The sequence below is a fragment of the Bombina bombina genome, chromosome 5 (assembly GCF_027579735.1).
Source record: "Bombina bombina isolate aBomBom1 chromosome 5, aBomBom1.pri, whole genome shotgun sequence".
NCBI classification, from domain to species: domain Eukaryota; kingdom Metazoa; phylum Chordata; class Amphibia; order Anura; family Bombinatoridae; genus Bombina; species Bombina bombina.
The window spans coordinates 261,024,641-261,052,101 of record NC_069503.1 but is presented as its reverse complement, the minus strand read 5'-3'; the positions used below and the strand labels follow the sequence as shown (position 1 = coordinate 261,052,101).

General features: G+C 38.0%; 1 protein-coding gene across 1 annotated transcript in view; it reads left to right on the top strand.

Moving 5' to 3' along the window:
- The window catches only part of MALRD1 (MAM and LDL receptor class A domain containing 1), a 998,487-nt gene that overhangs the window by 342,308 nt on the left and 628,718 nt on the right, over positions 1–27,461 (top strand). Inside the window, exons 14-17 of the mRNA XM_053715701.1 lie at positions 6,658–6,768; positions 15,306–15,519; positions 19,509–19,756; positions 26,165–26,450. Coding sequence (XP_053571676.1) covers positions 6,658–6,768; positions 15,306–15,519; positions 19,509–19,756; positions 26,165–26,450 — 859 coding nt within the window. The remainder of the gene's footprint in view (positions 1–6,657; positions 6,769–15,305; positions 15,520–19,508; positions 19,757–26,164; positions 26,451–27,461) is intronic.

Below are 27,461 nucleotides of genomic sequence, written 5' to 3'. Positions count from 1 at the left end.
CCATTCACAAATGCATACACACTTATTCTTGCACATGCTCAGTAGGAGCTGGTGACTCAAAAAGTTTAAATATAAAAAGACTGTGCACATTTCGTTAATGGAAGTAAATTGGAAAGTTGTTTAAAATGGCATGCTCTATCTGAATAATGAAAGTTTAATTTTGATTGAGTGTCCCTTTAACTAGGTAGCTATTAAATAGTTCTTAACTATTTAATAGCTATTGTACCTGGTTAAAATAATTACAAAGTTACCTGTAAAATAAATATTAATCCTAAAATAGCTACAATGTAATTATAATTTATATTGTAGCTATATTAGGATTTATTTTACAGGTAAGTATTTAGCTTTAAATAGGAATAATTTATTTAATAAGAGTTAATTTCGTTAGATTAAATTTATATTTAACTTAGGGGGGTGTTAGTGTTAGGGTTAGACTTAGCTTTAGGGGTTAATACATTTATTATAGTAGCGGTGAGCTCCGGTCGGAAGATTAGGGGTTAATGTTTGAAGTTAGGTGTCGGCGATGTTAGGGAGGGCAGATTAGGGGTTAATACTATTTATTATAGGGTTAGTGATGCGGATTAGGGGTTAATAACTTTATTATAGTAGCGCTCAGGTCCCCTCGGCAGATTAGGGGTTAATAAGTGTAGGCAGGTGGAGGCGACGTTGAGGGGGGCAGATTAGGGGTTAATAAATATAATATAGGGGTTGGCGGTGTTAGGGGCAGCAGATTAGGGGTAAATAAGGATAATGTAAGTAGCGGCGGTTTACGGAGCGGCAGATTAGGGGTTAATAATAATATGCAGGGGTCAGCGATAGCGGGGGTGGCAGATAAGTGTAAGGCTAGTGGTGTTTAGACTTGGGGTACATGTTAGGGTCTTAGGTGCAGACATAGGAAGTGTTTCCCCATAGCAAACAATGGGGCTGCGTTAGGAGCTGAACGCGGCTTTTTTGCAGGTGTTAGGTTTTTTTTCAGCTCAAACAGCCCCATTGTTTCCTATGGGGGAATCGTGCACGAGCACGTTTTTGAGGCTGGCCGCTTGCGTAAGCAACTCTGGTATCGAGTTGAAGCTGCGTTAAAAATGCTCTACGCTCCTTTTTTGGAGCCTAACGCAGCCTTTTTGTGGACTCTCAATACCAGAGTTATTTTTATGGTGCGGCCAGAAAAAAGCCGGCGTTAGCTACGTGGGTCGTTACCGACAAAACTCCAAATCTAGGCCTTAGAGTGCTTTGTATGACACAAACTACGTCTTCACTGACACAATACACAACACCACCAGCTCTCTGACCAGGCATGGTGTTTAAATTCTGATCTTCTATGCACACGTAGCATATGTGCGTATGCTTCTGAAACAGTAATCATTCAGTAGAAGTATTTTTGCAAATGAAATTTTATTGCATAAATAATTTTATTTAATATTGAAATACATCCATGCACATTTACATGTTTACCTTTCTTTTCTTTCAAATTCAACCTGAAAACGATATACGTGTATGATTTGTGGCTGACAGGGACTTCCTGCTAAGGTTAATTTGGGCGAGCATTTGTACTTCTTCCGCCTTGGCAGAAAGTGCTTAAAGGGACATAATGGGTTAGAAAGTTTGATTATTGCACTATTGCTTGCATGTATATATGTGTTTAACCAGTGCATAGAGACTAAACACATAGTTAAAGTCAGCCCTAGGGCCACAATGTATAACATCCAGCAGATCACATCTAGTGAGCCTAAGACAAGAAGTATATGTGTGTAGCCACCAATAGACACATACAGTTGTACTCATAAGTTTACATACCCTGGCAGAATTTATGATTTCTTGGCCATTTTTCAGAGAATATGAATGCTAACACAAAAACTTTTCTTTCACTCATGGTTAGTGTTTGGCTGAAGTCATTTATTATCAATCAACTATGTTTACTCTTTTTAAATCACAATGACAACAGAAACTACCCAAATGACTCTGATCAAAAGTTTACATACCCTGGTGATTTTGGCCTGATAACATGCACACAAGTTGACACAAAGGGGTTTGAATGGCTATTAAAGGTAACCATCCTCACCTGTGATCTGTTTGCTTGTAATTAGTGTGTGTATAAAAGGTCAATGAGTTTCTGGACTCCTGACTAGGGTTGCCACCTCGGCCATGTTTTCCTGGACACATAAGTTATACATGCTGCAGGGTGTGCAGACAGGAACATGAATAGAACTGTCCAGTGTCACTATTTGTGCGCTGTCCAGGGATGCAATTCATGTTACCCTCTGCACACCCTGCAACATGTGTAACTCATAAGTGTCCAGGAAAACATGGCTGAGGTGGCAACTCTACTCCTGACAGACCCTTGCATCTTTCATCCAGTGCTGCACTGAAGATTCTGGATTCTGAGTCATGGGGAAAGCAAAAGAATTGTCAAAGGATCTGCGGGAAAAGGTAGTTGAACTGTATTATACAGGAAAGGGATATGAAAAGATATCCAAGCAATCGAGAATGCAAATCAGCAGTGTTCAAACTCTAATCAATAAGTGGAAAATGAGGGGTTCTGCTGAAACCAAACCATGGTCAGGTAGACCAACTAAAATTTCAGCCACAACTGCCAGGAAAATTGTTCGGAATGCAAAGACAAAACCACAAATAACTTCAGGTGAAATACAGGACTCTCTGAAAGCATGTGGTGTGGCTGTTTCAAAATGCACAATAAGGAGGCACTTGAAGAAAGATGGGCTGCATGGTTGAGTCGCCAGAAGAAAGCCATTACTACTCAAATGCCACAAAGTATCCCGCTTACAATACGCCAAACAGCACAGAGACAATCCTCAAACCTTCTGGCACAAAGTCATTTGGAGTGATGAGACCAAAATTGAGCTTTTTGGTCACAACGCTACATTTGCAGAGGAGTCAACATGCCCTATGATGAAAGGTACACCATTCCTACTGTGAAACACTGAGGTGGATCGCTGATGTTTTGGGGATGTTTGAGCTACAAAGGCACAGGAAATTTGGTCAGAATTGATGGCAAGATGAATGCAGTATGTTATCAAACAGAACCCCTCATTTTGAACACTGCTGATTTGCATTCTCAATTCCTTGGATATCTTTGTATGTCCCTTTCCTGTTTTATACAGTTCAACTACCTTTTCCCACAGATCCTTTGACAATTCTTTTGTTTTCCCCATGACTCAGAATCCAGAAATGTCAGTGCAGCACTGGATGAAGATGCAAGGGTCTGTCAGGAGTCCAGAAACTCATTGACCTTTTATACACACACACTAATTACAAGCAAACAGATCACAGGTGAGGATGGCTACCTTTAGTAGCCATTCAAACCCCTTTGTGTCAACTTGTGTGCATGTTATCAGGCCAAAATCACCAGGGTATGTAAACTTTTGATCAGGATTATTTGGGTAGTTTCTGTTGTCATTATGATTTAAATAGAGTAAACACAGTTGATTGAACTGTAGCTCTCATTAGTCCATTGCATGCTCCTGAACCTTCTAAGATATGCTGTTCAGCAAAAGATACAAAGAGAATGTAACAAATTTCATAACAGAAGTAAATGGAAAACATTCTTAATATTACATGATCCATCTGAACCATGAGAGTTTGTCAATTGGCTTTAGCCTTAAATACACTTGTTTTTTAGGGCCCAATGATTAGAAACTATATATGGAAAGAAATCTTGCAAAATCTTTGGGGCTTTTTTGAGCATTCACATACAGAACCTGCACAGAAAAAAAAAGAAAAAAAGAAAAAAAAAATAGTTTGCAAGCTAAAATTTGCCAAAGGATTAAACGCACCCAATACCGGGCAGTTGCCTAGAGCTAACTAAGAACCACACACCAAGTATAGCCTCAGCTAGAACAAAAAACACAGAAAGTCAGGAGCTGGATGTTAAAGACCAACATGGTTTCTTTATTAATAAATAATTTCAATAACTTGAAAGGCAATGACTAAACTTTTTCAGAAAATAAATATTTTTTTCTCCAAATAGAGAAGGGAGGCGGCTACTGAGTTCCTTTGTCTATAATTATAAACCCAAGCAATGGCAGGTCAGGGCCCCAAGTAATTAGGCTGTGAAGCAAATCAGGGCCAGGCACTCAAAAAGTGCAAGTGCAAGACTCTGGAGTCTTAAGTCAGCAGACCCACGGGGAGGGCCTCCGCAGGCTCAGACCTGGAGTATCTTGCCCCTCCCATTAGCTCACCCCCTACTCTGTCCAAACCCTGGCAATAAAAATTTGGCCCTGATACTGCCGCGTATGAAAATACATTAACTCGCAAGCCAGTAGGCAACAAGGTAACACTGGCTAGATATGTATGGCATCAGTCAGCCAAGGGCCGAGCTCATTTACCGCCGTGGACTTACTTCTTAGAGCTAGCACAATTGCCCATGCTCCAGCCACCAGCAACTAACACAACCCTAAGGAAGCTGAGTCTCTGTGCATACAGGGGGCTATATGTCTATGCCCCCTCCACTTATTGCTTGATGTTTTAAATGTGATTTTTAAATAAACCATTTTTAACAAAAGCTAAGTGCAAGCATCTTATTATCTGTTGGAACTGCATCCTGGGGCCTACTGTTCTTGGAACTCGCATCCTCTTTTCCAGCCTGAAGCCAGGACAAGGGTTAGCTGATGCACCCTGAGTCATCAGCCTGCAACTACCAGCACATAAGGGTGCTATTGCTACATGTGAGTACCTATTTGACATCTATGGATGTTTTTTTGCTGGTGGCATTTTTCATCTACACATGAGGCGCCCCTCTGTTTTGTGTTTATCTGTGCCGCCTACGTGTAAAATGAACCTGTAAACAGAATAGACGTTAGGGAGGGAGGGTGAACAGATGAATATCCCAGCAGGAAAGAGGCAGAATAAACCCTAGCAACAGCTTATAAGGTAAGCCATAACCACACTTTCAACAATGTCACTTTAAAAATCCAACTGCTAGGCTCCTGCCCTCAAGCAGTGTTAAACCTTAAGAAGCTTCAGTCTATAACTACTTACACTAACCTGTCTAAAATTATCTGAGGGATCTAACAGAACTGAAAAGGCTTCTTAGATAATCTTGCCAGAGCAGAGGGCTTTAGATCATCAAACCCTTGTTTGTTTGTCATATGTTTTACTAGAGTTTTCTCTTATATCCTTTAATTCAAACTTTTTTTAATTTGATAACCTTTTTTAAATTTGATCATATGGACAAAGTTTTAAATATTGCTGTTTTAAGGTAGAATATTGATTTAAGCCTTAGAATCATATAGGGCTAGATTTACAGGTGCATGGAAATAACTAGCCATTACAAGTCGGAGCCCTTTGCGATTAGCGCAATTAACCAGAGGTCAGACCTCTATTTAATTAAAAAATGTGTCCCAATTGCCCCCAAATAAAGTGGACAGTTATTTTCTTAAAATAAAAAATATGAGCTCCTTTATTTTTTAAAATAACTGCAGATAAGTGGTTAAAATGAGGGAATGTGGGGTGTTAGAAAAAAACAGCACTGAAAATGCCTTTACTTTGAAGCCGATGGGGACTGTGTTTTTACTTTAAATATAAAGTATATGTATATATATATATATGTTTTAATATGTGTATATTTTTAATTTGGTGCCCAACGCAGGCAATGCGATCATGAGGTCACGTTAACATTGCGCTGAACTTGTAACACCAGCGCATATTTGCATGCTCTGGTATTACTGAGTGGAGCGCAAATATAGCACTTGTGATAGCGCAATTTAGGCACTCCACTTGTAATCAAGGCCATAATGTTTGAAAAATGTGTGCTAAAAAAGTGCATTTTTTGCATGGAGGCTTTTTGACTTATTTTGCGATTTCTGCAAACTATATGGATTTCTGCTTCCTTGCTATAGAATATAATATTATAATAAACATTTTTTAAAACAAAGTAATATATGGTTTTTGAATACTGTTTTTCAATAGCGAAACTCTCCACCCCCCTTGCCTTTTTTGGAGGAGCCAATCCGGGCTTAAGACAACAAACAACAAGGCTAGCTACCATCATTATGTATAAAATACATTGTTTTGCAGTTATCTGTTGTTATTAAACATATGTAGCATGGTTAGCCTTGAGCAGTCTGCAGGGTACTTTTCCAGATCTGAAAAATAGAAAAGCCATTTTTTTAAGCTAAGTTAAATGAAAGGGGCAAAGTTAATAACAAGGGGTATATTTAACATAGTGCAAGGGGACATAAGATGTTGCGTATCATGTCCGCTGCACATTGATAAATGCCGACAGCATACGCTGTCTGCATTTATTATTGCACCAGCAGTTCTTGTGAACTGCTGGTGCAATGCCTGCAGATTTGCAGACTATCAGCCGAAAGCAGGGGGTGTCAATCAACCCGATCATATTCGATCTGGTTGATTTCTGTCTACGGCCTCAGAGCAAGCTGAAAGTTATGGAGCCTGAAAGCTCGCCGGAAACAAGGGGCATCAAGCTCCATACGGTGCTTGATAAATCGGCCCCCAAGAGTTTAATGCCAAGGTGTTGTACTATGTGTAACTGAGCATTGTATACTGAAATCTTGATGTGTTTATGGACCCTTTAACAAAGTGATATTAACTTTTTTATTAAGCAACAGCCCCTAAAGTTAATTTGAAAATTACGAATATTAGAAGTATTTCTGTTATTTTACTTTTTCTGATGTGCAGGTACTTATTAAATCTGGGAATATAACACATGAACTTTGGTCGCAAAGTGGAAAACAAGGTGCACAGTGGAAGAGAGCTGAAGTATTTTTGGGAGCACTGTCTTTTTTCCAGGTTTGTACAAACTTTTCTTATTTTTTTTATTTTTTTTAATTTTTGTTTAAAATACAGTTGAAATTAAATAATTGTGTTTTTGCACTAATGCACTATTTTTTTTTATAAATCTATTTAAGCTTCTGTTTTCAGTTTACTAGCTGTGCATTATTATTGCATCGCAAACTCTATAATAAAGTTATTAACCCCTAATCTGCCGTTCCCGACATCGCCTCCACTAATAAAAGTTATTAACCCCTATTCCGCCTCTCCCCGACATTACCACCACTATAATAAAGTTATTAACCCCTATTCCGCCGTACCCCAACATCGCCGCCACTAAATAAAGTTATTAACCCCTAAACCTCTGGCCTCCCACATCACCGCCACTAAATAAACCTATTAACCCCTAAACCGCCAGCCCCCACATTGCAAAAAACTAAATTAAACTATTAACCCCCTAAACCTAACAACCCCCTAACTTTAAATTAAAATTGCAATATCCCTATCTTAAAATAAATAAGAATAAAAATTAAAAAAACCTAAGTTTAAACTAACAATCCTAACAACTATTATAGTAAAATTAAAATAACTACCAATTAAATAAACTAAATTACACATTAAAAAAAACTAACTCTACTAAAAAAATTTAAATCTAAAATTACAAAAAATAAAAAATACTAAATTACAAAAAATAACAAACACTAAATTACCAAAAATAACAAAACGAAATTATCCAAAATAAAAACAATTACACCTAATCTAATAGCCCTATAAAAATAAAAATTAAAAATAAAAACCCTAGCCTACAATAAACTACCAATAGCCCTTAAAATGGCCTTTTGTCGGGCATTGCCCTAAAGAAATCGTCTCTTTTACCTGTAAAAAAATACAAAGACCCCCCCCCAACAGTAAAACCCACCACCCAACCAACCTCCCAAAATAAAAAAACCTAACTCTAACAAAAACTTAAGCTACCCATTGCCCTGGAAAGGGCATTTGTATGGGCATTGCCCTTAAAATGGCATTTAGCTCTTTTGCATTGCCCTTAAAAGGGCATTTAGCTCTTTTAAAAAAGCCCAAACCCTAATCTAAAAAAACCCCACCCAAAAATAGTTTAAAAAACCTAACACTAACCCCCGACGATCCACTTACAGTTTCTGAAGTTTGGACATCCAGGCGTCGAGAAGTCTTCATCCAGGCAGCGAGGTCTTCATCCATCCAGGCGGTGTCTTCTATCTTCATCCAGGCGGCATCTTCTATCTTCATCCCGGCAGCGTTTTCTATCTTCACCCAGGAGTGCCGAGCGGGTCCATCCTTTAAGACATCCGGCGCGGAGCTTCCTCTACATATGGTTGCCGCCGTACACTGAATCTTTAATGCAAGGGAGCCTTTTCAAAATGGCGTCCCTTGCATTCCTATTGGCTGATTTGATTTTTGAAATTCAAATCAGTCAATAGGATGAGAGCTACTGAAATTCTATTGGTTGATGAAGATAGAAGATGCCACCGGGATGAAGATAGAAGATAACGCCTAGACGAATATAGAATATGCCGGCTGGATGGATGAAGACCTTGCAGTCTGGATGAAGACTTGTCGCCACTTGAATGTCCGGACTTCAGAAACTGTAAGTGGATCGTCGGAGGTTAGTGTTAGGGTTTTTTTTTTACTTTTTTTGGGTGTTTTTTTTTTTTTTTTAGATTAGGGTTTGGGCTTTTTTAAAAGAGCTAAATGCCCTTTTAAGGGCAATGCCCATACAAATGCCATTTTCAGGGCAACGGGTAGCTTAGATTTTTGTTAGAATTAGTTAGTTTTACTGTTGGGGGTCCTTGTATTTTTTTTACAGGTAAAAGAACTGATTTCTTTAGGGCAATGCCCTACAAAAGGCCCTTTTAAGGGCTATTGGCAGTTTATTGTAGGCTAGGTTTTTTTTATTGGGGGGGCTTTTTTTATTTTTATAACGCTATTAGATTAGGTGTAATTGTTTAGTGTTTGCTATTTTTTGTAATTTAGTATTTTTTTTTATTTTTTTAGTAGTGTTAGTTTTTTTAAATGTGTAATTTAGTTTTTTTAATTGGTAGTTATTTTAATTTTAGTATAATAGTTTAGTATAATAGTTTTGTTAGGTTAATTGCTAATTTAAACTTATTTTTTTTTTATTTCACAGGTAAGTTTTTATTTATTTTAAGATAGGGATATTGTAATTTTAATTTAAAGTTAGGGGGTTGTTAGGTTTAGGGGTTAATAGTTTAATTTAGTGGCGGTGATGTGGGAGACCAGAGGTTTAGGGGTTAATAACTTTATTTAGTGGCGGCGATGTCAGGGAGCGGCAGAATAGGGGTTGATAGCTTTATTATTGTGTCGGCAATGTTAGGGTGCGGGGAATAGGGGTTAATAACTTTATTACAGTGGTGGTGATGTCGGGGAGCAGTGAAATAGGGGTTAATAACTTTTATTAGTGGCAGCGATGTCGGGAGCAGCAGATTAGGGGTTAATAACTTTATTTCAGTGTCAGCAATGTCGGGGGTGGCAGATTAGGGGTGTTTAGACTTGGGGTTTATGTCAGGGTGTTAGGTTTAAACTTAACTTTTTTCCCCATAGATATCAATAGGGTTGAGTTACGGCGATCGCCATTCCGCGCTTCAGGTGTTATTTTTTTTAACACTCTCTCCCCATTGATGTCTATGGGGAAAACTTGCACAAGCAGGTCAAAGCAGCCCTTGGATTTTGTGAGGATGGAGCTCATTGCCACCATATCGCATGCACAAGGCAGCTTTTTAGAAACTTGTAATGGCAGTGCTATGGGGGGTGAAATAATGCAACTTTTGTTGCGTTCTTTCACACCCTCTATAGCGCAAAACTTAATAATAAACGTAATATAGGCGTAATAAAATAACAATTTTAAAATATTATATTCTGTCACAAAGTATACTGTGGCACATTTGACAAATTTTCCCTTTTAAAGGGACATAATACTCATATGCTAAATCACTTGAAACTGATGCAGTATAACTGTAAAAAGCTGACAGGAAAATATCACCTGAGCATCTCTATGTAAAAAAGGAAGATATTTTATCTCACAATCTCCTCAGCTCAGCAGAGTAAGTTCTGTGTAAAAAGTTATACTCAACTGCTCCCAGCTGCAGGTAAAAAAATTAAAAAAAATGAAGAAATGAACAGCAGCCAATCAGCATCAGCAGTGCTGAGGTCATGAACTTTTACTGTGATCTCATGAGATTTGACTTGACTCTCATGAGATTTCATTGTAAACTTCCTTTACCTGATTGGTGAAATAAGATGAGAGTGCACGATGCTCATCCCTTCAGATGTCCCAGGACAGACACACTAAAATGCTGCTTAGAAATCCTTTACAATGGGAGGTGGCTACTGAGGAACTTTTGAGGTAAAATTTCTTTCTTTTTTACATAGAGATGTTCAGGAGATATTTTCTAGTCAGCTTTTTACAGCTATGCTGCATCACGTTCAAGTGTTTAAACATTTGGGTATTATGGCCCTTTAAGCAATTCTGCAATATTTCCTGTGCTCCTCATTCCCATCTTGTTATGGTACAAGATCAGCACAAGAACTGTTCATAGAATGCAGGCTTTTGTTTTTCACAAAGGAATGTTGGAACCCACAGATACTTTTTGATATAAAATCCATTTAATTGCAGGCTACAGTTAACCTCTTGGATGCCAGAGAGGGTTGTAATACATTGTGACAAATATGCATAGGTGACTCTGGTACAACCATCCTTTGTGTTCACATAATAGTAAGCATTGCATATTATTCCTGTTTTTCTAATTCCCTACAATTCCCCATTCGAATGCTCTGACCCATGTGACTCATTTCATCTAATTTAATTTTTTCATGGGACATGTTCCCATACCCTGGCTCTGTCATCACGTTTTAATTCCTATTTTTGAGTTGAAAAATCACCCATGAGGACAATGGTTGATTTTAAATCACTGTATGTTATGTTTTGTTTCTTATCTACACTGCTGACTTTGCATTGAAGCTATGAGGTGAAACAAATAAACAAAACATATAAACTTGTTACAATTTGTAGCCAGGGTTTTTTTTTTTTTTTGCTTAGACCAACTAGGTCTGTGCCTAGGGCAGTGGGATTTAACAATAGAAAACAGTCAATGTCACTGTCCAGCACCTCCTTGTAACTCACGAGCAAGCTGTAGGGGCCTGCAACCCCAAACAATCAAAGTAATAATATAATACCAGCAGCACCGTGACCTTGAGATACAGATATTCAACTTTATTCCAGCATAGAGGGAACAGAAAAAGACAATGTTTCGGCTATCTGCCCTTATTCATGTCATTACAGGTAATACCCAAAATGCTCACCTTTATACACAATCACAGGTGGTTTAATTCATTTGACATTTTCATTAACTCCTTCATACTTCTTGCAGAGTTTACTTATATTATATCTCCACCTAGTGGTATCTAGTATATTAACATTTAAAACAAAAACACAACATTGTGGCAGCGAATATCTATACAAATAGATTCCATTCATTGGGCTCCATGTACGAAGCAGCAAAAGCTGCTCCGGAGCCTTTGCGGGGCAGGTTCGCATATGCGAGCCTGCTTCCCGCAATGTAAGAAGCAGCAGTCATTAGACCGCTGCTTCCTACACCCTACACCACCTCTTAGGTGGCGAAGCAAAATCACCAAGAGCACGCTCGCTCTCGGTGATTGACAGCCCCTTCAGTCGCGTGATTGGTCGTGCGATTGAAGGGGCGTGCATTACACACTCCGATGAGTGTGTAATGATACATACGGGCAAGCGGATCAACAGATCCGCTGCCCGTGTGTAGCGAAGGCGGGCGGACAGCTTCACGAGTTAAGAAGCTGTCCGCCTGCCATTTAGTACATGGTGCCCATTGTCCCTATTCATTCTTTTTGGATACATAGAATCTAATTTATAAATCCAATGTGATTCTCGCCTCTTAAGATGAAGCTCTCTATTACCTCCCCTTTTTAAAGGGGCAACATTTTCAATTATCTGAAATCTAAGTTGAGAGACAGAATAACCAGCTTCAACAAAGTGGTGAGCCACTGGGCCTTCCTTATCCTTACGTCTTATTGCTGATTTATGCTGTATCATTCTGTCTCTCACTTTTTGGGTCGTCTCGCCCAAATAAATAATCCCACATGGACATTTGATTAAATAAACTACATAAGTAGTATTGCATGTGTGAAATCCACAGATTTTGAATTTCTGACCTGTAAGGGGATGTGTGAATGTATCTCCCTTAATCATACTATTTCAATTTGAACATGATAGACAAGGGAAGCAACCATTCCTCTTGGATGTAATATATCCTGTATTATCTGTTTTATTGCTGCCTACATCAGCCCTCACCAATCTATCCTTAATATTGTAAGACCTTCTATATGCTGAAAGGGGATAACTTTTAAAAACCTCATGTGATGGATGACAATCCCTCAATAAGTGCCAATGTTTCCCCACAATCCCTGAAATACGTTTACTCAGCACATTATACTAAGAAACAAAAGCCATTCTATTCTGTTTTTGTTTACTCCCTTCATTTAGTCTCAATACCTCTGTTCTGGGAATTTCATGGACTTTTTTAATAGTTTCATGAATATTAGATTTAGGGTAACCCCTTACAATAAACGTATTACCCATCTCACTTAATCTGGTTTTAATCAAAGAGTCATCTTGTACAATGCATCTCACTCTCAATAATTGGCTATATGGAAGGGACTTAAGTATGGTCTCTGGATGTGCACTAGTAAAGTGCAACAAACTGTTGCAATCTGTCTCTTTAGTATATAAATCTGTTTTTGTGAGGAAACATTGGCACTTATTGAGGGATTGTCATCCATCACAAGAGGTTTTTAAAAGTTATCCCCTTTCAGCATATAGAAGGTCTTGCAATATTAAGGATAGATTGGTGAGGGCTGATGTAGGCAGCAATAAAACAGATAATACAGGATATATTACATCCAAGAGGAATGGTTGCTTCCCTTGTCTATCATGTTCAAATTGCAATAGTATGATTAAAGGAGATACATTCACACATCCCCTTACAGGTCAGAAATTCAAAATCTGTGGATTTCACACATGCAATACTACTTATGTAGTTCATTTAATGAAATGTCCATGTGGGATTATTTATTTGGACGAGATGCCCCAAAAAGTGAGAGACAGAAAGACAGAGCATAAATCAGCAATAAGACGTAAGGATAAGGAAGGTCCAGTGGCTCACCACTTTGTTTAAGCTGGTCATTCTGTCTCTCAACTTAGATTTCAGATAATTGAACATGTTGCCCCTTTAAGAAGGGGAGGTAATAGAGAGCTTCATCTTAAGAGGCGAGAAGCACATTGGATTTATAAATTAGATTCTATGGCCTCTAGTTATCATGCTCTGGCGGACCTGATCCGACACAGCAGATCAGGTCCGCCAGACTTCGCTGAATACGGTGAGCAATACGCTCGCCGTATTCAGCATTGCACCAGCAGCTCACAAGAGCTGCTGGTGCAACGCCGCCCCCTGCAGACTCACGGCCAATAGGCTGCCAGCAGGGGGGTGTCAATCAACCCGATCATAATTGATCGGGTTGATTTCCGGCGATGTCTGTCCGCCTGCTCAGAGCAGGTGGACAGGTTATGGAGCAGCGGTCTTTGTGACCGCTGCTTCATAACTGCTGTTTCTGGCAAGCCTGCAGGCTCGCCAGAAACACGGGGCAACAAGCTCCATACGGAGCTTGATACATATGCCCCTATGTATCCAAAAGGAATGAATAGGGACATGGAATGGAATTTATTTGTATAGATATTCGCTGCCACAATGTTCTGTTTTTGTTTTAAATGTTAATATACTAGATACCACTAGGTGGAGATATAATATAAGTAAACTCTGCAAGAAGTATGAAGGAGTTAATGAAAAGGTCAAATTAATTAAACCACCTGTGATTGTGCATAAAGGTGAGCATTTTGGGTATTACCTGTTATGACATGAATAAGGGCAGATAGCCCGAAACGTTGTCTTTTTCTGTTCCCTCTATGCTGGAATAAAGTTGAGTATCTGTATCTCAAGGTCACGGTGCTGCTGGTATTATATTATTGCAGTGGGATGTAATGGCAGTAACGTTTGAAGGGTAGTTCTATCCACTGTTATGCTCTGCAAATATTAAATAATTTATTAGAAAGCCATAATACTTGGTTATCTGCATAACCCCTCCATGTGTTCCTAGCTTCCAGTTGTCATAATTATTTTGACAAATTGGAAGGGTTGGGGACACCAAATTTCCCAGTGCCTAGGGCAGCACATAATCTAAATATACCACTAATTTGCAGACTTGCTTTGCTTTTCCTTTAATAAATATAACTGTTCTCTGCACACCAATTCAGAGATGAACATCCCTATACACAATTGTATCCCTCATTTCCAATTTAACATCATGTCCAGCAGTTAAACAGAGTCTCATTTACAGAAGTGATATTGAAATATAGGAGCATACATAATGTCAGATGAATATTTATTAATTTGTCTTACCATATGTTCAGTAATGTGTTTTCTTGCTCAGTAATTAAAGCTAAATGCATTTCTGCTAGTTTAGAAAACAGTGGGCTTTGGAATGTACTGAAGCAAATGAGGAGTCCTAGGGTAATGCCACTCGCTTAGGTAATGAAGCAGTTTGTGAAGGGAAATCACAATATGCTTTGGCATATATTGTATATTTAGCACTGACATTTAGTTGTGTTCTGTGTGGTACAATGCTTTTTTAACAACCTACAAAATAGTTATTGTATTTAAATTACCCATGAAGTAAAGACGATTTACATGGTTATATACCAATAACTCATATGAAATAAGTTTAATTTTGATGGAAACATTTAATTCCCTGATTTATTAGCTAACCCTTTTGGTAGTATTAAACACATAGGGAAATTCCCACTCAGGAGCCATAAGCCCTTTAACTCCCAAGCAGGAAACTGGTGATGAGCCAATTATAATAGGCAGTCAGAGTACTTGCCACACTACTTCTGATAGGTTTACCAACTTTCATATTCTGCTCAAGAGCTGCAATGCTTGTGGCTCCCAAGTAGGACTTTACCAATGTGTTTAACCTCTTTACACCTGAGAAATGTATTGCTAGTTTGATATAATAAGAAATAATGAATTACAGCAAATCACTACAAATATTTATTACAATATTGCTTATTGTATTAGCACCGATCGTATATGATCGGGCGGATTGATGTCCACAGTCTCAGAGGCAGCGGACCAGTTAAAAAACAGCAGTCTTAAGATTGCTGCTTCATAATTGCTGTTTCCGGCGAGCCTGAAGGCTCACAGGGAAACAGGGGCATCAGGGGTCGTTCTGCCCTTGATAAATCGTCCCCCAATAGTTTGCAATGTCCATTTAATAAAATAATACAATGTTTAATTATTCCCTAATCATTTTTATCTAATCTGTCTTATTTGGACGACTCTGCATAAATATTATTAAAAAAAAGTGATGTGTGTTTAAAATAAGCACTGAGTGGACACATTTTGTTATTGTAGATTGTCCTTCGAGCTAAACGTGGGGTCAGTTATGTTGGAGATGTGACCGTGGATGATATTTCTTTCCAAGACTGTGCACCCATAATGATCCCTGACAAGGACTGTACGTCTGAAGAGTTTATGTGTTCCAACAGATACTGCATTCCGAAAGACAACCTGTGTGACTTTGTAAATGATTGTGCAGATAACTCAGATGAAAACCCTTACACCTGCAGTAAGTAACTGTATGCTCCATACATCATGCACTGTAGCTGTATAATCTGGGTATTCAAAAGACTCCAAAACCTATAGTACCACATAAAACACATCATTAAATGTCTGCATATATATAGACCTCTTGTCATTGGCTCACCTATGTGTTTAGCTGTCTCCCAGTAGTGCATTGCTGCTCCTAAGCCGTCTCTTCAACAAAGGATACTAAGACAATAAAGTAAATTTGATAATAGAAGTAAAGTGCTGTTTCTTATTCGGAATCATAAAGTTTATTTTTGACTTTGCTGTTCCTATAAAGTATCACAAAGACCAAATTGATAGACCAACATGCAACCATTGTGTTTTGTATGACCACCATTTGAGTTAATAAACTTACTAAAAGAACATTGTAGTGTCCTATTCTTTTTACTTATTTTTATTGGGGTTTTTTTTCAGGCTCGCCAAAAACAGGAGTAAAGAAGCAGTAGTCTTTAGACCGCTGCCTCCTAATTCATATGCCTCCCCTGAGGCTGCGTACATCGATCAGCCCGATCATGTATGATCGGGTTGATTGACACCCCCGAATCTGCCAAGGGCGGCATTGCACAAGCAGTTAACCAGAACTGCTTGTGCAATGTTAAATGCCGACAGCGTATCATGTCTGCCAGAGATTGATAAATCGACCCCATAGTATCACTACACAGATGTTGATATGTTGAGGTGCATTTTAGTCCATATACCCTGGGAGTCATATGTTGAGGTGCAATGAAGTTCATGATGTGGAAATATCCGAATATTTGTTTATTTTTGTCACATAAGGATTTAATAATCATTTTGATGCTATTTTTAATTAACACATAACTGCAACAACATGTTATTTTTTTAATTTTTTTATTTTATTTTGGATATACACACATACTTATATATATTTACAATTAAATGCATAATGATTTACAACCCCCCCTGGATCTGTTTCTCTGGCCTGATGTGGATCCCTATCCTCAGCTCTTCGCTGACTTACAGTACCCAATACAGCTAACAACCTACTCATTAGCTGTAGCTGTTAAGTTTTGTTGGCCTTAGAACTGTTTCTTAACTTTCTAATGTCCAGTCCTCAGGAAGCAGGTTGGATAGGGGGAACAGTGAAAGCAGGAAGGATAGGGTGAACAGGAGAAGCAGGTAGGATAGGTTAAACAGTGAAAGCAGGAAGGATAGGGGGGGGGGCAGTGAAAGCAGGAAGGATAGGGTGAACAGGAGAAGCAGGTAGGATAGGTTAAATAGTGAAACCAGGAAGGATAGGGGGGGGCAGTGAAAGCAGGAAGGATAGGGTGAACAGGAGAAGCAGGTAGGATAGGTTAAACAGTGAAAGCAGGAAGGATAGGGGGGGCAGTGAAAGCAGAAAGGATAGGGTGAACAGGAGAAGCAGGTAGGGTAGGTTAAACAGTGAAAGCAGGAAGGATAGGGGGGGGCAGTGAAAGCAGGAAGGATAGGGTGAACAGGAGAAGCAGGTAGGATAGGTTAAACAGTGAAAGCAGGAAGGATAGGGGGGTAGTGAAAGCAGGAAGGATAGGGTGAACAGGAGAAGCAGGTAGGATAGGTTAAACAGTGAAAGCAGGAAGGATAGTGGGGGGCAGTGAAAGCAGGAAGGATAGGGTGAACAGGAGAAGCAGGTAGGATAGGTTAAACAGTGAAAGCAAGAAGGATAGGGGGGCAGTGAAAGCAGGAAGGATAGGATGAACAGGAGAAGCAGGTAGGATAGGTTAAACAGTGAAAGCAGGAATGATAGGGGGACAGTGAAAGCAGGAAGGATAGGGTGAACAGGAGAAGCAGGCAGGATAGGTTAAACAGTGAAAGCAGGAATGATAGGGGGGGCAGTGAAAGCAGGAAGGATAGGGTGAACAGGAGAAGCAGGCAGGATAGGTTAAACAGTGAAAGCATGAAGGATAGGGGGGGACAGTGAAAGCAGGAAGGATAGGGTGAACAGGAGAAGCAGGTAGGATAGGTTAAACAGTGAAAGCAGGAGGGATGGGGGGGCAGTGAAAGCAGGAAGGATAGGGTGAACAGGAGAAGCAGGTAGGATAGGTTAAACAGTGAAAGCATGAAGGATAGGGGGGTAGTGAAAGCAGGAAGGATAGGGTTAACAGGAGAAGCAGGTAGGATAGGTTAAACAGTGAAAGCAGGAAGGATAGGGGGACAGTGAAAGCAGGAAGGATAGGGTTAACAGGAGAAGCAGGAAGTATTAGGGGAAGAGGAGAGACAGGAAGGATAGGGTGAACAGAGAAAGCAGAAAGTATAGGGGAAAGAGGAGAAGCAGGAAAGATAATGTAAGCACAGAAAGCAGGAAGGATAGGGTTAACACAGGAAGCAGGAAAGATAGCATGAACAGTGAAACTAGGAAGAATATGGTGAACATGGGAAGCGGGAAGCAAAGGGGGAAGAGGGGAAGTAAGAAGGTTAATGTGAACAGGGGAAGCAGGAAGGATAGGGTGAACAGTAAAAGTAGGAAACATAGGGTGAACAGGGGAAGCAGGAAAATAAAGGTAAGAGGAGAGGCTGGAAGAATAGGGTGAACAGGGGAAGCAGGAAGCATAGGGTGAAGAGGAGAGGCAGGAAGGATAGTGTGAACAGGGGAAGCAGGAAAATAAAGGGAAGAGGAGAGGCTGGAAGAATAGGGTGAACAGGTGAAGCAGGAAGCATAAGGTGAACAGGGGAAGCAGGAAGCATAGGGTGAAGAGGAGAGGGAGGAAGGATAGGGTAAACAGGGGAAGCTGGAAGGATAGTGTGAACAGGGGTAACAGGGAGTATAGGGGGAAGAGGAGAGGCTGGAAGGATAGGATGAAGAGGGGAAACCGAAAGCTTAGGGTGAACAGGGGAAGCAGGAATCATAGGGGAAGAGGAGAGGCACTAAGGAAGCATAGGTGAACAGGGGAAACAGGAAGGATAGGGTGTACAGGGGATGCAGGAAGCAGGAAGCATAGGGTGAACAGGGGAAGCAGGAAGCATAGGGGGAAGAGGAGAGGTAGGAAGGATAGGGTGAACAGTGAAAGCTGGAAGAGTTAACAGCTAATACTAAAAGTAAATATGTAACGCTTCATATGAAGTTTTTCACATGTAGCAATGGAACATTTACATTAAATTAACAAAAATGTATGTAAAGGTTCAAGTAATATTCAATATTAGATTAGTTTAAAATGATACGAATACCAAATAGCATGGCAAAAAAATATTTTGAAAACAACATTTTCGGAATATTCATTTTTGAAAGCTTTGGAAAAAATGAATTTTTCACCTGTGCACACTCCTACTAATGTAATATATTGTACAACTGTATTTGTGCTGCAAGTAAACAGACCCAATATCTTACCTATATCTGAGATATTTATTCATTACTGCTTTAATGAACAAACGTTACAGTATATTAGTTATTTTTTAAAGTTATTAAACATGTGCTGTACCCTGCCCTGTTGCCCCATTTTGTTTTATTAAATTGTTTTTATAACATCTAGACTTCATTTTGCAGCTATTTATTATTATATTTGGAGAGAATTTAATATCAAACACTTGCCAAGAATGAGATGATTCTACAAAATATTAGAAACCAAATGCAAGTTAAATCTCTAGGTATTGTCAACTTTATTGGAAAAACCTGGTTAGATCAACTATAGGAGCTATAAAATATAAATAAATAATAATACATTATTAAAGGGATGTGAAATGATATTTTTTTTCTTCATCTTTCAGATAGAGCATACAATTTTTGTCATTGGCTTACCGATTTGTTGAGCTAGCTCCCAGTAGTGCTTCAAAAATCCTACCAAAACAATAAGCAACATTTGTAATAGAATTAAATTGCATAAATGTTTAAAAGTGTATGCTCTATCTGAATAATGAAAGAACAAAATGGGTTTCATGTCCCTTTAAAGTAACTCAGAGATTGCCTGCCATGTTAGTTTACCCTAACGCTGTATTTCACAGGCTTTTATCTAACAACATATTGTGATTTATTTCTAGGTGCCTTTGTTGGACGCTGTGATTTTGAATTTGATCTCTGTGACTGGAAACAAAACCAAAATGATGATTTTGACTGGAATCTTAGGTCTGGTAACACTCCGTTTATTGGCTCTGGACCAGTTACTGATCATACCTTGAAAAATCCTTCTGGATATTATATCTTCATTGAGAGTTCTTTTCCACGCTTGCCAATGCAAGTGGCAAAGATATCTGGACCAATGATAAGCAAATGGAGCAAGAATTGCAAGGTACATATATACTGCCATGGAATTGAAGAATATCTGCTACAGGGATATTTAATTCAAAATTAAACTTATGATTCATAAAAACCATCAATTTAAAAATAGGTTTACTATTTATTTCTGCTATCAAATCTCCTTTCACTTGGTATCCTCTGTTGAAGAGCATACCTAAGTAAGCTCAGGAGTGTGCACGTGTCTTGAGCATTAAATGGCAATATTTGCAACAATGAATAACATTGTTAAAAATGGTGCTGCAAACACTGCTGCCATATAATGCTGAAGCCACGTGCACATTCCCAAGGCTACTTAGATAGGCTCCTGAACAAAGGACACTAAGAATACCAATTTAATAATAGAAGTAAATTGGATTTTTTTCAATTACATACTTTATTTGAATCATGATAATTTTGACTTCCATGTCCCATTAATTGGTACAATATAAAATAATTTATTTTTGGGCAGCTTTCTGCCTTGCTAATTAGATGATGTCCTGATGCAATTAAATATCATTTTAAAGTTTAAATGTGATGCTGGATTAAAAAAACAAACCTTACAAGTGTAAAGATCTGAAGATAAGTTCATTTTCATGTTTTATTTTTTCACATTATAGATTCACATTGTTTGGGATTATGAAAAGCTGGATATAAATGCTACCAGATGGCAGTTTAACAAAAATTTCTAGAGGGAAATCTGTGAAAATAACTGTACAGTAACAGTTAAAATAATGGCAGATCTAGATGTTTTGTGCTGATTTTTATATAATTTAATTAAATTTAAAACAAATAAAAGTCACTTTCTATGGATCTGTAGTTCCCCACATTCACTGCACATCACAAATCAATGAAAAATCCAATAGGGACTGGTGATTTCAGTACAATTTGATTCATTATTACTGATAAATTAGTTTGTTTGATTGCACTTTAGGAAGATCAATCCATGACTTGCACAATTAAACCTTTCCTGTCGCTATGTGTCAATTTTAAATTAGCATTTTGATAATTAATTCACCTCATTGAAATAATTAACTACAAGTAATGTTCAAATTACCACATATAGGGCCAGATTAGATTTAGTGATACACTAAATAAACTTTTTGTTCGTGCACAAACACCACTGAAAGTAAACTTTTAATGCAGGCAGATTAGCAAATTAGTAAATTGTTTCTGTGCGAGAGGAACTTGACGCATGCTTAATTCAGGACTTCGGATATTGCGACTGTGTCAACTTATTTCTTCATGTGCATATAAGTTTTCAAATAAACAGTACAGTGTAATATGCATACAGGGTACTCACAATATGCAACAGCACTCTGTTGTGCTGATAGGTGCGTTCTGGAGACTTTCAGTGCACCAGCTCACTGCACAGTGGTGATCAGCTCCCTTCCAGAAGGTCAAGTAGGCAAGATTTAACACATGTAGACCAGAAGCGTGTGTTAAAACATCAAAATAATTTTTAATATAAAACTGTTTTAGGGATAAAACAAATCTTTTAAAATTTGAGGGTTGAAACATTCATACGGAGCCCCAATAAAATGCAACGCGTTTCTCCGCTAGTACAGAGGTTTCCTCAGGCATAAGAAAATAATGGTACCAATTTCATAATTTTCTTTGTGAGGTTATAAGGTCCATTTCACTATGAAATCAGTAAAACATAGTTCTCTACCCAGACACTGTGACTTCCTTTCACATCCATTAAGCTATTTATCTAATTTAAACATTACATTTTAACTTTATTTTTATTTGAACCTATGCATAACTCTTGTTTGAAGATTGTAAATAAATATTAGGTTTACAATAGGTTTCAATTTCTGCAAAGGCCTCACATTTACAATATAAGACAGAAATACTCCTTGCCACACCAACCCGGACAAATATATGTAGAAGGCAGTGCAATGCAATGTCAAAACGGGTTAGCTGCAAACTTATTCAGTCAACAGTGATTTGAATACAGTGGAAGAATGGCAATAGATGACATTTCCAGCCTTATGAAGCTTATCCCCTGTGATGTGACTCGTCCGGTCTTGGGGAGCAAGGACACCAGGGCACAACGCTGTGTGTACTGGAGGTTTGTACTCACTTTTTCTGGATTCTCCAACCCATCTTGGTATGGCAGGTCCGTCTCCCTCTTCAGACGCCACGGGGGTGTGTGTCTTTCTCTCGCTTTCCATTTATTGCTTGCAATCCAGCGAAGGCTTTACACAGGGCTCTGTGGAGTAAAAGGGATATACCTAAATGCCGGTGCTACACGCCAAGTGTGGTCAGCAATGCATAGAACAAAAAAGAAGCGGAGCACCGGCATAAAAATAATAAACTTTATTCCAAAAATGAGATAAAAAGTTATCAGAATACACACATGTATGTTGCAAAGTTAAAAGTAGGGGTCAGCAAGACTAGCTGACGCGTTTCGTCTGAATGCCGTTGTCAAAGCTAATGGAGTCTGGAAAAACTCCCTGCTTCTTAAAAGTGACCACTATTGGTTAACCCATAATCCTTAAATTTAACCCTTGCTTTTCCACAACGGGCTAACTTGGCTATATTGGGTGAATTATTCATAACCAAAGCTACACAAATTGTTATTTTAAAGATTTAAACTCCAGTATATTTTTATGTATGCGTATATGACAATCTTATTAAAGGACAATTGCAAAGAGCTCATGCCAATAGGTCTATATGCAAAGAAATATAAATTTATCTATTCAAATATATAACCAAGTGCTCTATAACTTACACATTTACTATTCTATGCATTCTCATTTTGAACAAAAATGAAAAAATGAAGAAATTAAAATTTAGAAGTTATAGATTAACACATATATGACAACTGTGTTTAAGTATGTGTGGTGACAACCTTTTCACTATCCTATATACAAATTCCGCTGCTCTATTAATCGTAACCCATACACCCCTCATGCATGTTTAGGGAAAAACTAAACAGTTTAAATACTTATTTCATACTGTTGTCAGAGTTATAGTTCTCAAGGGTTAGGCATGGGCACAAACCAAAAATGTATAGATATGGAGAAAATGCATCTAAAATAACGTATAAACCTCCTTATTGGCATGGGGGGGGGGCTATGTTGTCTGTATAAGAATATATGTAGCTTTATCCATTATCTTAAAAACAATGATTTGGGTATTAGCTTTACTTTTGAATCTACAGTACAGTATCAATTATCTGGATATATCTGGGTATATGCGGTGAAAAAGTACATTCAAATGTATATAGAAAACCAATCTCTGGGAACACCCTTCTCCATGCGAAGAGCTGTCATCCAAAGAGCGTGTTCCAGGGAATAGCCAAGGGACAGTTTATCTATTTGAAATGGAATTGCTCCAACCCAGATCAACTTAATACAGAATCACAAAAATTGACAGACAGCTTTCTATCTAGAGGTTATAAAAAGGAAACAGTAAGTAGGGCAGCAGAAACTGTTAAGAAAATAGATCGCCATAAACTATTGTGTTCCAAGAGACGACCTGTGAACAAAATAAACACAATGGACAGTCTCCTATGTATTACAAATTACACTGAACAAATAACCAAGTTTGCAATTTTGTCAGTAAGCATCTTCCCATGCTAAAGGCAGATGATGGTTTTGCTGACCTTTCAAAAAGTCTCTGCAAATTTGCAAACAGACGCAATAAAATAAATTGGGAATATGGTTGCCCCTACTAAACTACAGCCCATCACACCTAACAAATCTACTTGGCTGACAACAAAAGGCATGTTTAGATGTCACAACAGAGATTGTGTGGCATGTGAGAGGACAAAACTTGGTGAACATTTCAGATCCACAGTCACAGGCTTTACTTACACAAAGAATATGTGTTTAAATTTTAGGTCGACTTTTGTTGTTTACCTTATAACCTGTACAGAATGTGACAAACAGTATACAGGCATGACGACACGTGAAGCCAGATCAAGAATTAGGGAGCACCTATCTAGTATAAGGATAGAACAAGCAAGTACCCCCCTGGTGCAACACTTTGTTCAATCACACAACAAAAGTCCAGAGACTTTTAAATGGACCTGTATAGAGAGAGTCATGACTCCAACCAGAGGAGGGAATAGAGAGAGGCTGCTGGCAAAGCAAGAGGTCTACTGGATATTTACCTTAAAACTAGGTATCCAAAAGGATTACATTCTTACTATGACCTTATAAATTTTTGGCAGTAGTCTCTCCCTATGGTCTACCCTCGAGATAAGCACAATATGGTTTTCTACATCTATTCTTATACAGACAACATAGCCCCCCCCATGCCAATAAGGAGGTTTATCAGTTATTTTAGATTTATTTTCTACCATATCTATACATTTTGGTTTGTGCCCATGCCTTACTCATATATGTGTTAATCTATAACTTCTAGCATACATTTTAATTTCTTCATTTTTTCATTTTTGTTCAAAATGAGATTGGTTTAGAATAGTAAATGTGTAAGTTATAGAGCACTGGGTTATATATTTTTTGCATATAGACCTATTGGCATGAGCCCTTTGCAATTGTCCTTTGTAAAGATTGTCATATACACATACATAAAAATATACAGGAGTTTAAATCTTAAAAATAACAATTTGTGTAGATTTGGTTATGAATAATTTGCACAATATCGCTAAGTTAGCAAGGGTTAAATTGAAGGATTATGGGTTAACCAGGAATTGTAGCTGGTAACATTGATATGCAAAATATGCTATGTATTGTAAACTTACCAAAATAAGGCACCCTATATACATTAAAATAGGTTACAACAATAAATATAATGTTAAGTAGCCAAATTTGTGTCATTTCCACTGTCCAGTTAACAATTTGTTGTTATATTATGAGATGAGCAAAAAGACATGCTAATTATTTTATAATTTAGTGATAATTCCAATGGAAAACATTACTCCTGGTTTTTAGTGGTTAGACTTATTCCTTGATACCACGGAAATGCACAAAATAAGATTAAGAGACAAAAAGCAATCTAAGCATACGTAAAATAAACATTTTGATGAGGTTTTTATGCAAGTGATCTTCCACGTAGATTTTTACACACATATAATTAATGAGACAAAATGGATTTACAGTTGAAACTTGTTTCTTTCTGATTGTTGTCAGGTTTCTAAACTCCAAATATAAAACCCAGCGGCAAAAAGTGATATGAGAAATGTTTCCTAATCTGGTAATTGTAAAATGTAAATTTAATTGTTCAGAGCAGATAAAAACCTGCATCTAACAGTTTTGAGGTCCATCTAACTACTTAGACCAAACTGTCTAAAAATATAAAGTTAAAATATTTAATATTTTATGAAGTAAGTTAAATGCTGAAAAAGTAAAAGAATATACATTTTTGTGATGTGAATCTCAAACTGCAAAAAAAAACAAAAAACCTGTCTACAGAATATAGTAATAGAAGACCACTTTATATTAGTAGGGAAATATCAGTGCACATTTATTATTATTATTATTATACTTTATTTATTAGACATGTGCGTTTCGATTTGTTCCGAATCCAAAATTTGGACGAATTTGTTAAATTCAGAGATTTGGATCGATTCGAATTTCCGAATTACTTTAGTACCAAATCTACTGAATAAATCCGAATTAGTTCGGATTTATTGGGTAAATTCGGATGGCCATGGATTACACTAGTATTGTACAGTATATTAGGTTATATCACTCTGCTATGGGTTACACCTAATATACAGTACATAATACTAGTCTAATACACAGCACATCCCACCTAACGCATACCGAATTTCCGAACCGAACAGAACCGAATCAAACCAAATCCAGCCGAATTAATTTGAATCCGAATGAATCCAAAACGAATCCGAAACAAATTCATCCAAATTTTTCTGAATTCAAATCGATCCGAACCGAAATTAGAAAAAATCCGAATCGATCCGAACCGAAACAAATTTTTCGACCATGCACAAGTCTATTATTTATGAAGCACCATCATATTCCACAGCGCTGTCCATGGATACAGTTCATTTAAATAAAACAATAATATAAAACTTGTAAGAGACAGGACAAAATTTACAAACACATACAAGAGTAATTGAGGGCCCTATTCCCGTGGGAACTTACAATCTAGTACATTTTGTCTTTTTACTTGTGAAAGGAAATAATAAAATTAAAACTGTAAATTATTATTATTATTATTATTATTATTATTATTATCGGTTATTTGTAGAGCGCCAACAGATTCCGCAGCGCTATAAATAAGTGTAAAGAAATGATTAAAATAAGTGTAAAGAAATGATTGGTAAAACAATAATTGCATTTTAGATATTCAATAAAGTAATATATACTTTATTTACCCCCCCCCACCACCACACACAAACAAACAAAAATATGCTGCTAGAATAAAACTAAAGCTGCACTTCTATATATCTATAATGAGTGAATATTTTTATTTTTTTTCATTACAGCTCATGTTTTACTTTCACATGTTTGGTGAAACCATTGGATCACTTACAGTGTATCAGGTGACTCGAAGCAATGAAATAGTATTGCTAAACCTCACAGGAGATCAAGGAAACTATTGGCAAAGAATGGAATTAACACTTCATAATATGGGTGAAGATTTCCACGTCACATTTGAAGGGGGAATTGGAAAAGATCAAGTAGCTGATATTGCATTGGATGACATAGTATTCGCAAATGAATGTTTGCCATCATCTTCCATAACCTCTGTGCCTTCAGACATTTTTCAAGGTAAGGATTGCATGAAATACAAAATGCAAAATTTGAAAAAATACAATATACCTGAATGTGTTGTTTTAGAACAGTGGAACAAGAGGATGTAATTATAGGGTTGATCACAATTTCTTAGAAAAATTTATGAAATTAGATATCAATAAAAATCCCCACATACGTTAATGGTGTTATTCTGTTGAAAATCATAAGGACTGAATAGCCTACTCTGGGATACCAGTGAAATGACACACTCTTAACCAAACTTTATTACTCCTCCCCTTTATTTTCCAAAATAAAGACACAACAAACTGAGCTGGGAGGAAGACCCTCAGGTCGCATTTATTTAAACGGCTAGTGTGCATGATCACACTAGCAGGTTAACAGCATATGCAAATATGCCTGCGTGCATGAGTCCCTATCCATAACTCCTACTTTGGGAGGTAGAGGCCCAATTTCAATTTGGGATATGACGGAGTCCCCCGGATGACTCCGCCCCATCAGATGTTAGTCAAGGGGGTTAGGATGATTTTTACGGTCTGCCTACCTGCGAGGAAAAGGCACCCTAGGCTCGGACCTAGTGATGTTGCCTTTCCTCCAGCCTGACCAATCACTCCACCCCAAGGCTTCAAATTTAGGCCACTACCTCTCGCCGCTAGAGCAAACTATAACTCTTGCCCTTAAGGGGCCCAGCTCTTGACAGCCGCAAGAGCCAAATAAGAGCCTGGTGGAGGCCCAAACATTACAAACACGGGCTTACTCAAGGCTAGCTTGACTAAACCTACCCCTGCCATGTTAACTAGAGCTGAAAAAACACAGCTGCTACTCATGCCGCCCGCTATATCTCTTTTTTTAGGGAAGAGAGGGTAGGCAACTCCAACTTCTTGAAGAAAACCGGAGGAAAGAGGCAGAACTCTCCAGAACATCAGTTCTTAAACCCCAAGGTGAGTCACTCCCCTTAAACGCATTTATTTAAACGGCTAGTGTGCATGATCACACTAGTAGGTTAACAGCATATGCAAATATGTCAGC